Source organism: Ziziphus jujuba, chromosome 4 (genome assembly GCF_031755915.1).
Source record: "Ziziphus jujuba cultivar Dongzao chromosome 4, ASM3175591v1".
NCBI classification, from domain to species: domain Eukaryota; kingdom Viridiplantae; phylum Streptophyta; class Magnoliopsida; order Rosales; family Rhamnaceae; genus Ziziphus; species Ziziphus jujuba.
Genome location: NC_083382.1, coordinates 2,762,118 through 2,777,133, shown reverse-complemented (window position 1 = coordinate 2,777,133; position 15,016 = coordinate 2,762,118). Strand labels below are relative to the sequence as shown.

At 34.5% G+C, this 15,016-nt stretch overlaps 1 protein-coding gene across 1 annotated transcript; it reads left to right on the top strand.

The window, feature by feature from the left end:
• The first annotated feature begins 10,898 nt into the window (after positions 1-10,898).
• Positions 10,899-12,134, top strand: LOC107416207 (23 kDa jasmonate-induced protein). The gene is made up of 2 exons (XM_016024674.4): positions 10,899-11,486; positions 11,785-12,134. The coding sequence occupies exons 1-2, from the start codon at positions 11,046-11,048 to the stop codon at positions 11,977-11,979; spliced, it is 636 nt and encodes a 211-aa protein (XP_015880160.1). The 5' UTR covers positions 10,899-11,045; the 3' UTR covers positions 11,980-12,134.
• Positions 12,135-15,016: the final 2,882 nt, after the last annotated feature.

Below are 15,016 nucleotides of genomic sequence, written 5' to 3'. Positions count from 1 at the left end.
GGATTGAAGCTTAATTTGAAATGAAATAAGATTTGTGTTTTGTTTAATCGGATGGATTCAACTTATTAATTATTATTTGCTTTGATGGGACCCATAACCGTAAGCTTATTGTCTTTATCTTTTCTATGCTACAAATATAAATATATTTATGAGCTTTTCTGTGCGCTATAGGAATATCAATTTTTGTATTTCATCAAAAAAAAAAAAAAAAAAAAAGATGTCACTTCTCCTGAGTATGCGGGAATAATGACCTTGGAAGGTGTCACTACAAATGGTAAATATATAGATGGATACGGGGTTTCACATTAGGCAACAAGATGAAAAAACAAAAACTTTCTTGTACTTTTATCAAGTGGTGGTTTTCGAGTTTATTAAGGACAATACTTTTGTCCATATTAATATGGACGGACGAGCTGTTTGTCCACCTTTTCTTTTTTTTTTTTTGTTTTTTGTTTTCCTTTCGTGTCCTTTATCTTTGAAATAAAATATTTTGTTCAAATTTATGCGACTTATAATGATATATTGATTTCCTGGGACTCATAAACTTGACTATCTTTATCTTTTCTATGTTGTGGAATATGAAATTTGCAATTTGATCATCATCAGTGAGATCTATGCTAATTTGATAAACATTAATTGGTTGTATTTAATATTTTTTATTTTTTAAAATAATAAATTTAATTAGGAAAAATAAATCCTAAATGATAGCATATCAAATTGGACTATCAGCATATATAATCTATTGGTGATGGATCATAAGAGATACTGGCAGGCTACCTAATGTTCAATTTAATATTGTCCTGGTGCTGAATGGGGATGATTTAAATGTAAAAATAATTACTCACATGATGCTAAGTTCTTTTAAAAATGATTGTCTTCAAAGTTCAAAAGAACTCTGCAACTAAACGTGCTCCAGTAGGAGGATAGATGATCTCTAGAGAACTTTGAACAAAACTCTATACCATCTGAGTGCAATGGCTAAATTAAAGACTATATCCGCAAAGAGTAATAGGTCCACCAATAAAGGTGAGATATTACAAATAACATTTCTCTATGGAATAATCTTACTATGATAAAACACACCCAATTTTTATGGCACATTTTTAATTACCAAGGTGTGTATGGATTTATTTTTGCATGCAAAAGGAATTGCATCCATCACCCATCCTGGGAACTCTTAGTAAAATTCATACCCTCTGAGTGCAGTAGCTAAATTGGAAATACTATCAGCAGAGAGTAATAGGTCAGCCAATAGAGACGGGGTGTTAAAAATAATATTTTTCTATAAAATAACCTTACAATGATAAAACACACCCCTCTTTTTATGGCACATTTTTAATTACCAAGGTGTGTATGAAGTTATTTTTGCATGCAAAAAGAATTGCATTCATCACCCATCCTGGAAACTCTAAATAAAACCCTATACCATCTAAGTGTGGTACCTAACCAAAGACAATATTAGCAAAGAGTAATAGGTTAGCCAATATAGGTGGGATGCTAAAAATAATATTTTTCGATGGAATAATCTTACTATGATAAAACACACCCCTATGAATTTTTGATTGATATGGAATAAGTGGAGATTTTAGAGTTGTTTGATTTTGTTAATGCATAGATTTGTAGTTAGCATAAGTGCTCATTGTGATAACTAGGGGTAAACCAATATGATACTACCAAGGTAAGTATGGTAGGGTACGGGCATTGGCAAGCTACTTTATTAGCAAAGGTAATCTGATATCCAATCGCACATCGCCCTAATGTGGAAAGATGATAATTAGAATGTAAAGTAGACACTCTTTTAATAGTCAAGGCCTTTTCAAAATGGTTAGTTTTAAGGTTTAAAAGAATTCTAAGTTAAGCATTGTAACACCCCGTCCCAAAGTACAACGGAAATTTTCCAACTTTGACCGAGGTTGACCGTTGACTGTTGACTTTGACTTTGACCGTTGATCGAAGGGGTTAAAAGTTGACTTTTTGACTCGGATGGAATTCTAGGTTGACTGAGGTACCGTTACAAAGTACACGTTGGCACGAGTTCGTAGACTAGTAGCACGTTGAAAACGGAGCTATGATTTGAAAGTTACGAGCAAAACAAGTTGGGGTCCAAACTGTCCAAGTGGTACCGGAGTTGACTTTTTATTCATGCAAAGTTGAGCTTTGACTCATGCATAGTTGTGAAGTAGTAGTCGATACGAGTTCATAGACTAGCGGCCCGCTTAATTTGGACATGTGGTTTGAAAGTTATGGACCTGTAGAGTTTTTCAAACACCGTATTATTTTAATATTATTTTTAAAAGTGTAACAATGTGCCACGTGTGACTTAATAAATGTGACCATGTGTCACCATGTTGAGATGCCACATGTCAACCATGTTTAATACCAAATTATTATATTATTGTTATTTTATGTAATAATATTATTTGTAATATTATTTAATTAATTTTACTTTATTTATTTTTATTTCTTTTTCTTTCTTTTTCTTTTCTTTTTTGTTTTTTTCTTTTCCCCCACGTGGGAAAACACCCGAGCCTCTTCTTCTTCTTCTTCTTCTTCTTCTTCTTCCTCCTTCTTCTTCCTTCTTCCTTCATTTTTCTCCCTCCCGCCGATACACCTCTCTCCCTGCTGCACATTTTCCGGCCACCGGAACGACTCACGCGCCAGCCGACGTGAAAGCCCGCTGCTGGGCGACACCGGTGACCAAATCTCCGGCCAAATGGCCAGTGGACGCACCGGGATCGGCCTCCAACGCCGGCGGCCGGTGTGTCGCTGGTTTGCCGGTTTTTCGGCAGCCACCGGTCGTGCAACCAGTCCTTTCCCACTAATTTGGACCCTCTGATTCCGATTCTGAGCTCCAAATTCCCGTTGATTTGCAAGATACGAAGGGATCAAGACCGGTCGAAGCTTTTCGGCCAAATTCCGGCCACCGCCGGTCAAATTGAGCTCAATGGAGGTCGGTAATGTGATCCTCATCTCACAAGCTTTCCATAGACATATAATTTGTCAATTTTGGTTAACGTTTGTGTTAGATCCGCTGGGTACCGGGTATTATTTACCCGAATAAAATATTAATTTATTCGATTGTGTGTGAATTGTGTTCTAGGAGCACGGGTAAGTCGTGGAATTAATCCCATGGAGGATCTTAGGTTAATTGCGTGCTCCAGGTGAGTAACTCACCTTTAAAAAAATATTTTGGGGTATTTAATTATATTTATTTGGTGTTTAATTGATATCTGCAATTATGCTCATGTGGTGGAATTTGATTATAATTGTGGAAAAATATTATTTTATAAGTATGTATATGTTTATTGGTGCTAAATGGAATTTTGGGTTATTCAGAAACCCTGATTTTTATTATGGTGATGTAATTTTATTTATTACGCATGAGCAAGGTATTTTCAGTAATAAATCGTATATGGTTTTAATATTATTTTTGGGCATAATTGGTTTAAATATTTTAAGGAAAATATTTGTTTAAATTGATGACTTCAAATTTGATAATTATGCCCATGGAATATTATTTGGTAGATTTTGTGTTTCGAGAAAATTATTTTTATTGTTATCGATGGTTTCGTACCAGGTATGTTAAAGGAAAATGTGGAATGGTAAATTTGAAAATTTGTATATTTCCCACGGTAATTTTTGGAAAATCGGTATGGTAATAATTAAATTAATAATTATTTTAGACGCACTCATACAGTATTAGTGTTCCGGTGTATATGTGGTTAGCGCGCAAGTATTATGTCTCCTGTGAGTTGCCATTGGACCGAGGGCAGGCAAGTCTTATATATTGCGCATCAGCCTCCCACCTCCTTGGCCGGGATGATGGTTTCAGTAGCGATACTGTCGGGACGCCGAAGTGCCGTATGCAAGTTTCTCTCTTTAATCTCCCGCCAGTTGGTGCTCGGGATGCTGGGTATCAAAGGCCACCACTGGTATATGGTGTGGTGCATCAAGTATAAATTTTTGGATGGAAATTTCAAACCCCAAAGTGTTCAAAAATTATTTATTATATTTTATTACATTTTATTTATATTTGGGGTATTTATCTATTGTTTATTAAATTAATTGATCCCTTGGTTTTCGGGAAATACGAATAATTGGGTTTTGTGAAAATGTTTTAAAAAGGAGAACATTTCCAACGGAGTGAACAGTGAGAGTTTTGAGAGAAAATATTACTTCAATTGTTATTATTATTTATTTATTTAATTGTTGGTATTAATTAAATTCATTTATTTGTTATATTATTAATATTAAAAGTGTTCAGTAGATAGGGTCACTCACTGAGATGATTAGCATCTCACGTTTTTAAATTCCGTTCCCCTAGGTCCAGGTTGGGAGACGTTGATCGTCCAAGGTGAACCCGACGTCTCAGTTCATTGCCGAAAGTCCAAGCAGCATCTCTTCCCTTTTTCCTCTCCATCTTGTATTACTTCTTTATCTGTCATCGTATTATTTTCATATTTATTTATATAATGCTCTGTATATTGTATTGGACGTGTGGTTATTATTTATGCACTGATTTACTGTTCTTTTGAAGTGCTGAAATTTGTGGAATCAAATCATAATATTGTGGGAGGAATAAGGGGATAAATATAGAAGTGTGTTTTCAGTGCAGGAAATTTGTGGTAAGTCCAACCCTTAGGGAAGATTTTGCCGGATTTTCCATTGGAGGGTCCGGTAAGGTTTCCCTGGGATCAGGGCTTGTCTAGGGTTCCGGTGAGGAATTTTGGACGGGTCCTGACAAGCATGCTCCAGTAAAAACAATCTCAAGGTGGATGATCTTTTGGTAAATCTAAATAAAAAAACTCCAAATCATTTTAAGTGCAGTGAATAAATTAAGAACAATATTGGTGGAGTAAAAGAGTGGCATGTGTTATACATACTATTGTCGAATTCTCTTACAAAAAATAAATTTCATTTTAACCCTCTCAGTTTTGCTATTATTACATTTAGATTCCATATTTTGAAAATCATCATTAACCTACACTTAATTTTCTATATCTATCGAAAACAACATATTTGTCAATTTTTTAATTAATTTTTATAGTTAAAGGCCAAAAGAATGTTAAAGATTGGCATTTATGATTAAATAATACTATAGAAATACAATTATGGACTTTAACTTTAACATTAATTATTAAAACTGACACATGAAATCTAAGTTATGATTTTTCAAAAATATAGAATTTAACTATATATAATTAGGGCAAAACTAAGAAGTCCAAATTGAGTTATCCACATTTAGAAAATTATAATTGCAAAGAAATTTTTTTAAGGTGAGATCCTTTATAGAGAGAAAGGGAAAGGTAAAGGGATGTTGTTTTATTGTTCTATTAAACTTTTCATAATGCTAAGTACACCATATACTTACCAGCTCTATTTATTAACTGATACGGCCAATGATTTTGTATTATCTTATTGATTTATATTGATTTTCATTCATCTTTATAAAAGTTTACTTGTTATATCTAGATTATTTATTTTAGTAATAAAATGTAATAACACATCATTACTAATTACTATTAGTAGTGTCATTGTAACAGCCCAGCCCAGACCACCGGCATGCAGATATTGTCTTCTTTGGGCCTGGGGAATTCTCTTACAACCCAGCTCTCAAGGATTTAAAACGCGTCTACAAGGGAAAGGTATCCATATGCTTAAACGCCATGCTTCATTCCCCTTTCTAACCGATGTAAGACTTCACAATCCTCCCCCCTTGGGGCCCAGCGTCCTCACTGGCACACTCAAGGATTTAAAACGCGTCTGCAAAGAAAATGTATTCATACGCTTAAAAGCCATGCTTCGTTCCCCTTTCTAACTAATGTGGGACTTCACAATCCTCCCCCCTTGGGGTCCAGCGTCCTCGCTGGCACACCGATTCGGGTACTGGCTCTAATACCATCTATAAAAGCCCAGCCCAGACCACCTACATGCAGATATTGTCCTCTTTAGGCCTGGAGAATCCTCTTACAATCCAGCCCTCAAGGGTTTAAAACGCATCTGCAAGGGAAAGATATCCACACGCTTATAAGCCATGTTTTGTTCTCCTTTCCAACCGATGTGGGACTTCACAGTCATCAACTTTTTTAAAAAAATTTCCATGTAACACGCAGGATGTCAGGACCCATCCAAAATTCCTCACCGGAACCCTAGACAAGCCCTGATCCTAGGAAAACCCTATCGGACCCTCCAATGGAAAATCCAGTAGAACCTCCCCTAAGGGTTGGACTTACCACAAATTTCCTGCACTGAAAATGCACTTCTATATTCATCCCCTTATTCCTCCCACAATACTATAATTTGATTCCACAATTTACAGCATTCCAAATGAATAACAGTAAATCAGTGCATAAATAATAACTACATGTCCAATACAGTATACAGAGTATTATACAAATAAATGTGGAATTAATACGATGACAGGTAAAGAAGTAATACGAGATGAAGAGGAAAAATGGAAGAAATACTTCTTGGACTTTTGGCAATGAACTGAGAGTCGAGTTCGCCCCGGACGATCAACGTCTCCCAACCTGGACCTAGGGGAGCAGAATTTAAAAATATGAGATGCTAATCATCTCAGTGAGTGACCCTAGCTACTGTACAATTATAATACCACGATAATTAAGTAAATAAATAATAATTAATTGGAAATAATATTTTCTCTCAAAACACTTACGATTCTCTCGGTTGGAAAAGTTTCCCTTTTAAAACTTTTTCACAAAACCCGTTATTCATATTCCCCGAAAACCCAGGAGTCAATTATTCAACTAAATATCAAATAAAAGGTAATAATTCAAGCATTCAGAATTTATAATGAAAATAAATCAAGTTCTTGAAGAATTAAGTAAAGGGAAAAATATTAAATCAAATTTAAAACCTTCATAAACAATAAAACCAACATTAAATATGTTCTTAATTTGAGTACAATTTCAAAGTATTTATTTTTGAAATCCAAGTTCTGAAAATCACTTGATGCACCCACTATATAACAGTGGGGCCAACAATACCCAGTGTCCCGAGGTACCGCCAGATAGGAGGTTATAGAGAGAAACCGACATACGATCGTGTGGCGTCCCACCGCGCCGCTGCAAACAGGTGTCCCGGCCATGGATGGGCCGCCTACCCTCATCCGATGGCAAACACAGGACAACCCCATAAATCACCTGCGCGCTACTCACACCCACCTGCGCACTAATCACATCCATGTGCGCACTAATCACATCCATATATACAGAACACCAGTACATGTATGGTGCATCTAAAAATCATAAAATCCACATATTTATTTTATATCTCAAAATTTCAAATTTTCCATAAACATACCGGGTTTATTCCATCCAATTAAACCCGTAAATTTTCCACAATTTCTTTATAATCATCGTCATAAATTCATCGCATAAATACCATAATTTTCAAATCCACCAGCTCTCAATTTCCACCAATTTAAATATTCAAAATTTTTAAATGGCATAAATATTTCTGAAATATAATAAATTAAATCACATAATATTTCATGGGCATAATTATAAAAATCCAAACCACCAGCTTAAACAAATATTTTCCTTGAAATATTTAAAAATCAAATCATGCCCAAAATAATATTAAAATCCAAATATAAGTAATTAATTGAAACCACCTTGCTCATGCGTGATAAATACAATTAAATCACAATAAAAATTAGAAATTCATTAATAACCCAATTTTTCATTTATCAACACTAAACATATGTATACATATAAAACAATATTTTTTCCACAATTATATTTAAATTCCACCACATGAGCAAAATTCCAGATATCAAATTAACACCTAATAAATATAATTAATCACCCCAAAATAGATTTAAAGGTGGGTCACTCACCTGGAATACGCAATTAATCTAAGATCCTCCATGAATCAATTCCATGACACACACGTGCTCCTAGAACAACAATTCACACACAGTCAAATAAATTAATATTTTATTCGGGTAAATAATACCCGGTACCCTAGGGGTTAAACACAAACGTTAACTAAAATTGACGAGTAATATACCGAAACGAAGCTTATGGAATGGGATCGCATTACCGGTCTCTATTGACCCCAATTCCGTCGGTGGTGGCCGGAATTTGGCTGGAAAGCTTTGGCCGGTCTTGATCTCCTCGTATCTCAGAAATCGACGGGAGTTGAGTTAATCGGAGCTCAGAATCGGAATTAGAGGGTGTAAATTAGTGGGAAATGACCAGTTGCATGACCGGTGGCTGCCGGAAAACTGGCAAACCAGCGACACACAGGCCGTCGGCGTTGGAGGCCGATCCCGGTGCGTCCACTGGCCATTCAGCCGGAGATTTGGCTGCCGGTGTCGCCCAGCTGCGGGTTTTCACGTCGGCCGGCGCGTGTGGCCATCCGGCCACTGAAATCTGGCCAAAACAATCGGTCAAAGAGAGAGGGGGAGAGAGTCAAAGGAGAGAGAGAGAGAGAGAGAAATCCTTGCTGGTGCTTGACGGCTCGGGGAAGAAGGAGAAGGGAAGGAAAGGAAAAGAAAAGAAGAGAAAGGTGTTTTCCCACGTGGGGGAAAAGAAAAAAAAAAGAAAAGAAATAAAAATAAAATAAAATAATTAAATAATATTAAAAATAATATTATTATATAAAATAACAATAATAAGATAATATGGTATTAAGCATGGTTGACATGTGGCACCTCATCGTGGTGACACATGGTCACATTTATTAAGTCACACGTGACACATTGTTACACGTTTAAAAATAATATTAAAATAATACGGTATTTTAAAACTTTGCAGGTCCATAACTTTTTAACCATACGTCCAAATTAGGTGTGCCGCTAGTCTATGGACTCTTATCGATGAGTACTCCACAACCATGCATGAGTCAAAACTCAACTTTGCATAAATAAAAAGTCAACTCGGGCACCCCTTGGACAGTTTGGACCTCAACTTGTTTTGCTCATAACTTTCAAACCGTAGCTCCGTTTTCAACGTGCTACTAGTCTACGAACTCGTGCCAACGTGTACTTCGTAACGGTACCTCAATTAACCTAGAATTCCATCCGAGTCAAAAAGTCAACTTTTGACCCCTTCGATCAATGGTCAATGGTCAACGGTCAACGGTCAATCTCGATCAAAGTTGGAAAATTTCCGTTGTACTTTGGGATGGGGTGTTACATAGGACCTATAAGTCTTGAAGAATACGAAGCAAGGAGCAAAATCATTGCGAAATTGTGTGAGACTATCCAAGTAAGTTTGGGAGGGTATAGGGTACTAACAAACTACTTTATTAGCAAAGGCTATTTGATGTCCAATCTCATATTACCTAGATGTGGAACAATGATTCAAATATAAAGTAGATATTTTCTTAATAATCTTTCATAGTGATTGACTTTAGGATTCGAAAGAATTTTAGAACTAAATATATTTTAATGGGAACAATTCTAGAATAAATGACCTTAAAATCTCATATTATTTTAGAGTTCAATGAATGATTGAACACAATATGGATAAAGCAAAAAAACCACAAGTCATTACATAGCATATCCCTACCTCCATCACTCCGAAGACAAGTAGCATTTGTTTTGTATTTATAGCATAAACAAAAAGCATGTCATTATTACCAAAAAATAAAAAATAAAAAGCATGAAGACTTTGCCTATGTCAAGATGACTAAGCAGCTAGCTACCTCATCATTATACATTAAAAAAAAAAAAAAAAAAAAGAAAGAAAAGAAAAAAAAGTTATCCACCTGACTCCTTCGATGTGAAACAGCAACTACAAGAATCTAAATGCGTCTAAAATTGAAAAAAAATAAAAATAAAAAAATAAAAAAAAATAAAGCCTAGCTATATGAGTACCACTTGTGAGACTGGCATGTGTGTCCTCACGTCGCAAGCATATACAAATAAATTGGGTTGGCTTCATTAGCGAAAATATAATTGGGTTGACTTATATATATATATACACACACACGCTCAAAAATGCTATAGTAATGCAAGATGCCAATCTTATAGAAAGAATAGTTATCCGTAATTACCAGATTATTCAAATTATGTGAATTTAATAATTGTGAATGACTAAGATAGTGGATGATTTTGCCCACAATAGTAGAGCGAATATACTCAGGCGTTGATCAGCCAAGTTGTAAATTTTGGAGATTTATGATCCTTCCCTCTTGTAGACAGAAGTTAAGAGAGAGAGCGAGAGAGAGAGAGAGAGAGATAAAAACAATGCTCCAAGATAACCAACGGTAAAATCAATCAAATATATTGATTTTTCTTAATATAAAGAACTTGAGCTAAACAATCAGGTAATAATTAAACTCTGAAATTTTATTAATCAAAGCTAGTCGACCATAAGTTACAATTTTTTTTTTTTTTTTTTTTTTGGGTCCATGTTCATTTGGATGTAAAAATTAAAGGATCCTCTCTAACTGGCTAGTTAATAAATTATATAAACTGAAATACAAAAAACAATAAAATACAAAGTTTATAATATTTAAAATTAATAAAATATTTACAGATACTTATGACTGATCTGTTTTCTTACATCATTAGAGAGAGAATAATCAAATTATATATACTTTTAAAAGGATAAGCGATATAGTTTAGTTTACAAGTTGTTTACAACTTGGGGTTCTTTACATATACAAAGACTTAAGGGCACAAGACCCACAAACCCGTAGAGCTTATCTGCCATGTTAACAACAAATTAAAATGCATTTCCACTTTGCACACGTCAAGATGACTAAAAATATTTCCAGCTGCAAGGATATGAAACATCAACCATATGGGGTTGGACTTCAAGGGGGACAAGGTCCCACAAAAACCGTAGAGCTTAATCAGTATTGTACATGAGGAAGCGTGTCAACTTTGAAAAGGTGAAATGACTAAAACAGGTGAAGCCAGTTCATCAAGTTAATTTAGGAATAATCCAAGCGTACATATATAAATGTGTCTTCTTCTTTTTGTTTCATATATCACGGAAGCTGTAGTACTAGACAGTAATTAAGGAGCTTGTAAGATCTGTGAATCACTTGCTTTGAAAACTATAGCTATGGCAGGCAATGTATTTGGTAACCCCGTGACCGACGAGCTTGTAAAACAACTTTATCCAAACAAGACAAATATAACTAGCAAAGACCGAGCTGAAGTGGCTTTCCAATTCATCAACTCCGGAGGCAAAGATGTGGATGCTAAAAACTTTGTCTATGGCCTTAAGGAACAGTATGGCAATGGAATCTCTGCAAAGTGCATGATTTACAATGCCACCGGAGATACTTTAACGTATTCCCGCAAACATGACTGGCACGGCCATATTTGGCAATCTCCATACCCTGCCAAGATTCAAAATGGGCAGTGGGGTGCTTTTCTCCATGTCCACCCTTCCTGGTTTGCCGGTTCGGAATCCGCCATTGTCTACCGCGGCTTCAACGGCAACGGCTATCTATGTGATTGGATGCTCTCTTGGGGCATTCCCTATATTGGTGATAATCATGTAAGTTGTATAGCAGCTTGCCTGCTAATGTAATTTCATAGTTTTCATTTGACTTAATTTGAACCATATATATACAGTAATTTTCTATTGTACAATACAGCTTATATTGCACGACGGACGCCTAATTATATGTAATCCATGTAAAAATTGTTAATCTCTTAGTGTTGAAAGATTATGACGGGTAACGTTGGACAGGAGAAAAAGATTATACATATGTGTGTGTGTATATATCTGAATTTTGTTTTCTGTATGTATATATATATATATATATATTATAATTGTTTTGTTTATTTTGTAGGCATATACTGAAATCCGTGAAGGCCACCATTATGAGACTGATCATTGGGACTATATTCAAGGTTTGTTGGAAGGCCAATCCACTAAAGATGATGATACTTGGAATGGATGTTATTCTGTTGTGACAATTGGCGAAGGGACTTCACCTGAGTTTGTTGGAATAATGACCTTGGAGGGTGTCACTACTTCTAAGTGATCAATAAGTGGACAGTATTGCCGAAAGTAAATAAATATTTTATGTATGGGCAAGAATAAGATCGATGGCTGCAAATGCAAATGCAAGACATGCATTGTTTAAGATTTGCCAACTATATATGTGGTTCTTTTTTTCTTTTTATTTTATTTTTTTATTTTTTATTTTTTAGTGTTGAACTTTATGATCAAGTGGTTGATTTTCCACTTGAATAAGAACAATATTTTTGTTTCAAAAAAAATAAAGAATAATTAATATTTGCGTGCACACCAATGTGGACTTTCAGGGGGCAAAAAAAAAAAAAAGGCTACTTGCCCAAGTATTTATTTATTTTTTTAATCCTTCTAGTGTTTGGTTTATATCATTTACAATCAATTTAAAATCTTTTGTTTAATTTGGTGGGACTTATTAATCGGTAATCTTTTTAATAATAAGTAGTATTCCATGTTGTCAAAAACATAAGCTTTATCATGTTATCTTTTCTGTATAAGTTACGAAACATTTTTACTACATACCTATTGTTACAGTCTTCCTTACTCCTCAGTATATGATAAAACAAATCCCAAAATGAAAAAAAAAATGAAAAGAAAAAAGAAAACAATTAAAAAAGCTTATTAAAAAGAAAAATATCAACCACAAGAACTTTTGTTATACATTGCAAATTTATAATAGGGTTTTTTTTGAAAAGTAACCACCTTCTAAATTAACAATTGAAAAATAACAAAAAAAATATTTTTTATAAAAAATAACCATCTTTTTACGTATTTGGACTAAAATACCCTTTAACAGTACAATTTCATTTTTTCCACTTTCCTTCCAAAACTGCACGACTGAATCTATAGCTCACTCTCAGACACATCTCCCCTCTCCACCTCCTTCTCTCTCTCTCTCTCTCTCTCTCTCAATTTTTTGCATTTAAAGAGACATTTTTTGGTTGTACAATTTTTTTTCTCTGTGTAAGCGACTTGAGTGGGATTTTTAGTTTTCTGGTTGTACAAATTTTGTTTTTAATTTTAATTTTTTTAATTATTTAATGGGTTTTCAGAGAATGAGTTGCTTTTCTTACTTTATTTCTCATCGGAAGGATGTCAGCAAGGTTGAAAATAATTATGGTACTCGATCCTCAGGTATCTTCTTCCCTGTTTCAGCTTGCTAAATGTGGAAACCTTTTTTTTTATTTTTTGGGTATAGTTTTGCTGAATGTGGCAATGATTTTTGCAAAACAATGCTTAAAATTGTAGGAAGTGGGAGGGAAAAGGCAAGTTCCAAGGATGGTGGTATGAAGATTTGAAATTGCACTGTTTATCCAAATTCAAATTTTTTATATTAATTATTATTACTACTTAAAATTGTTTATTATTATTATATTTTGAGGGTTTAGTTTTTAAAGAATTTGTTTATCATGTGTAGAAATTGGGAGAGGAAAAGGAAATGGTAAAGGTGGCAATGCCCCAAAAAACAGTATGACTCATAGTTTCACTTTGAAATGTCATAGCCAGTTGAGTAGTTATCAAGTGAGGGTAGCCCTTCAATTTCCCCACGAGGCAGTGATGAAGTGAAGGTAATTTCTTCTTCAAGATCCACCAAGTATTCCATTAATTAATCTGTTTGGCTGCAAATTTAGGTTATCCATCCATCCAACATTAGCATTTAGCAATTCGAAATGGATTAAGGCCTTCCCCCAAATTCAACAACCCAACGATCTCTTTGGCTATGAGCTTTATTATTTAATGCAATTTTAATTTCTAGTTGCCGAATCATCAAATAATTAATTATCATCGTCATCACTTATTATGAATATTTTTTTGGCTAAGCACTAGGTAATTAAGCATGCTTCAAACAAGTAACTAAAAATTACATACGTGATTATATATTTAACGTCTTATTTTGTTTTTGACCCCACTATTTGTTGTACGTACATATGCATTACAATTACTTTATTAGTTAAGTTATTGTCCTGCTTTAATGGCTGACTTGCTTTTCTAATCCATGCAAAATTACATCAAAATACAAACAACGCCATGTTACACAAACCATAAAATCTGTGTAGGAGTTATTTTTACTTCACCAAGCACTCAATTTAGAGTTTCTTTCCAGCCAACAATTGTTCCAAAATGGGATAATCTCATCTTCTAGTCTCAAATTTCATGTTTTTTCTCTTTTTTTTTAAAGTAATTATATTTATAATCATCTTTTGTCATTTCTATTACTCTTTAGATATACAAGAGCATAATAAGAGGCAAAACAATTGGTAGGTGGTTAATTTTTAAGCTTGGTATACATTCATGGCTGCTGGCTATGGTGGTGGCTTTAACCATAGATGGAGTTGATTTTGTGGAGTGTGGGTAAAAAATATTACTATGTTTGGTTCGTTTAGAAGTCATGAGTTTTAATTTTGATAGATATAGTCTGAAGATTGGAATTGAAATTCTTGATTTTTGGAGATGTGGGAAATTGGATTTGGAAGTGGTATTGTAGAAGATGATGATGTGGCCATGGTGATGATATGGTTTGGCCAATCAAGAAATAAAAGTAGGAAAGTAGATTGGATATAGGACAGTACATGGTACAAGTTGAAGCTTGCTCTTCCGAGCTCTACTTGATATGGAGATGTCTTTACCATATATCTTTGCCAAGTACAGGGAAATTTCTGTATGATGTTGAAGTCATTTATTAGTTTGCTCTTATATATAATGTACTTCTAGCTATTTTTTTTAATACTTATCTTGTACTAGATTATTTTGATGTTCATTTATCGAAGATAATAATGGGTTTTTGTCAGGACCAGTCCAAAATTCCTCCTCCGGAATCCTAGACAAGCCCTGATCCCAGGGAAATACCACCGAACCTTCCAACGGAAAATCCGGCAGCACCTCCCCTAAGGGATTTACTTACCACAAATTTACCTGCACTGAAAATGCACTTCTATAATTGTCCCCTTATTCCTCCCACAGTACTACAAGTTGGTTCCACAAATTTGAGCACTTCAATAAAAATACAGTAATCCAGTGCAAAATAAATACAACAAGAGTGAAAGAAA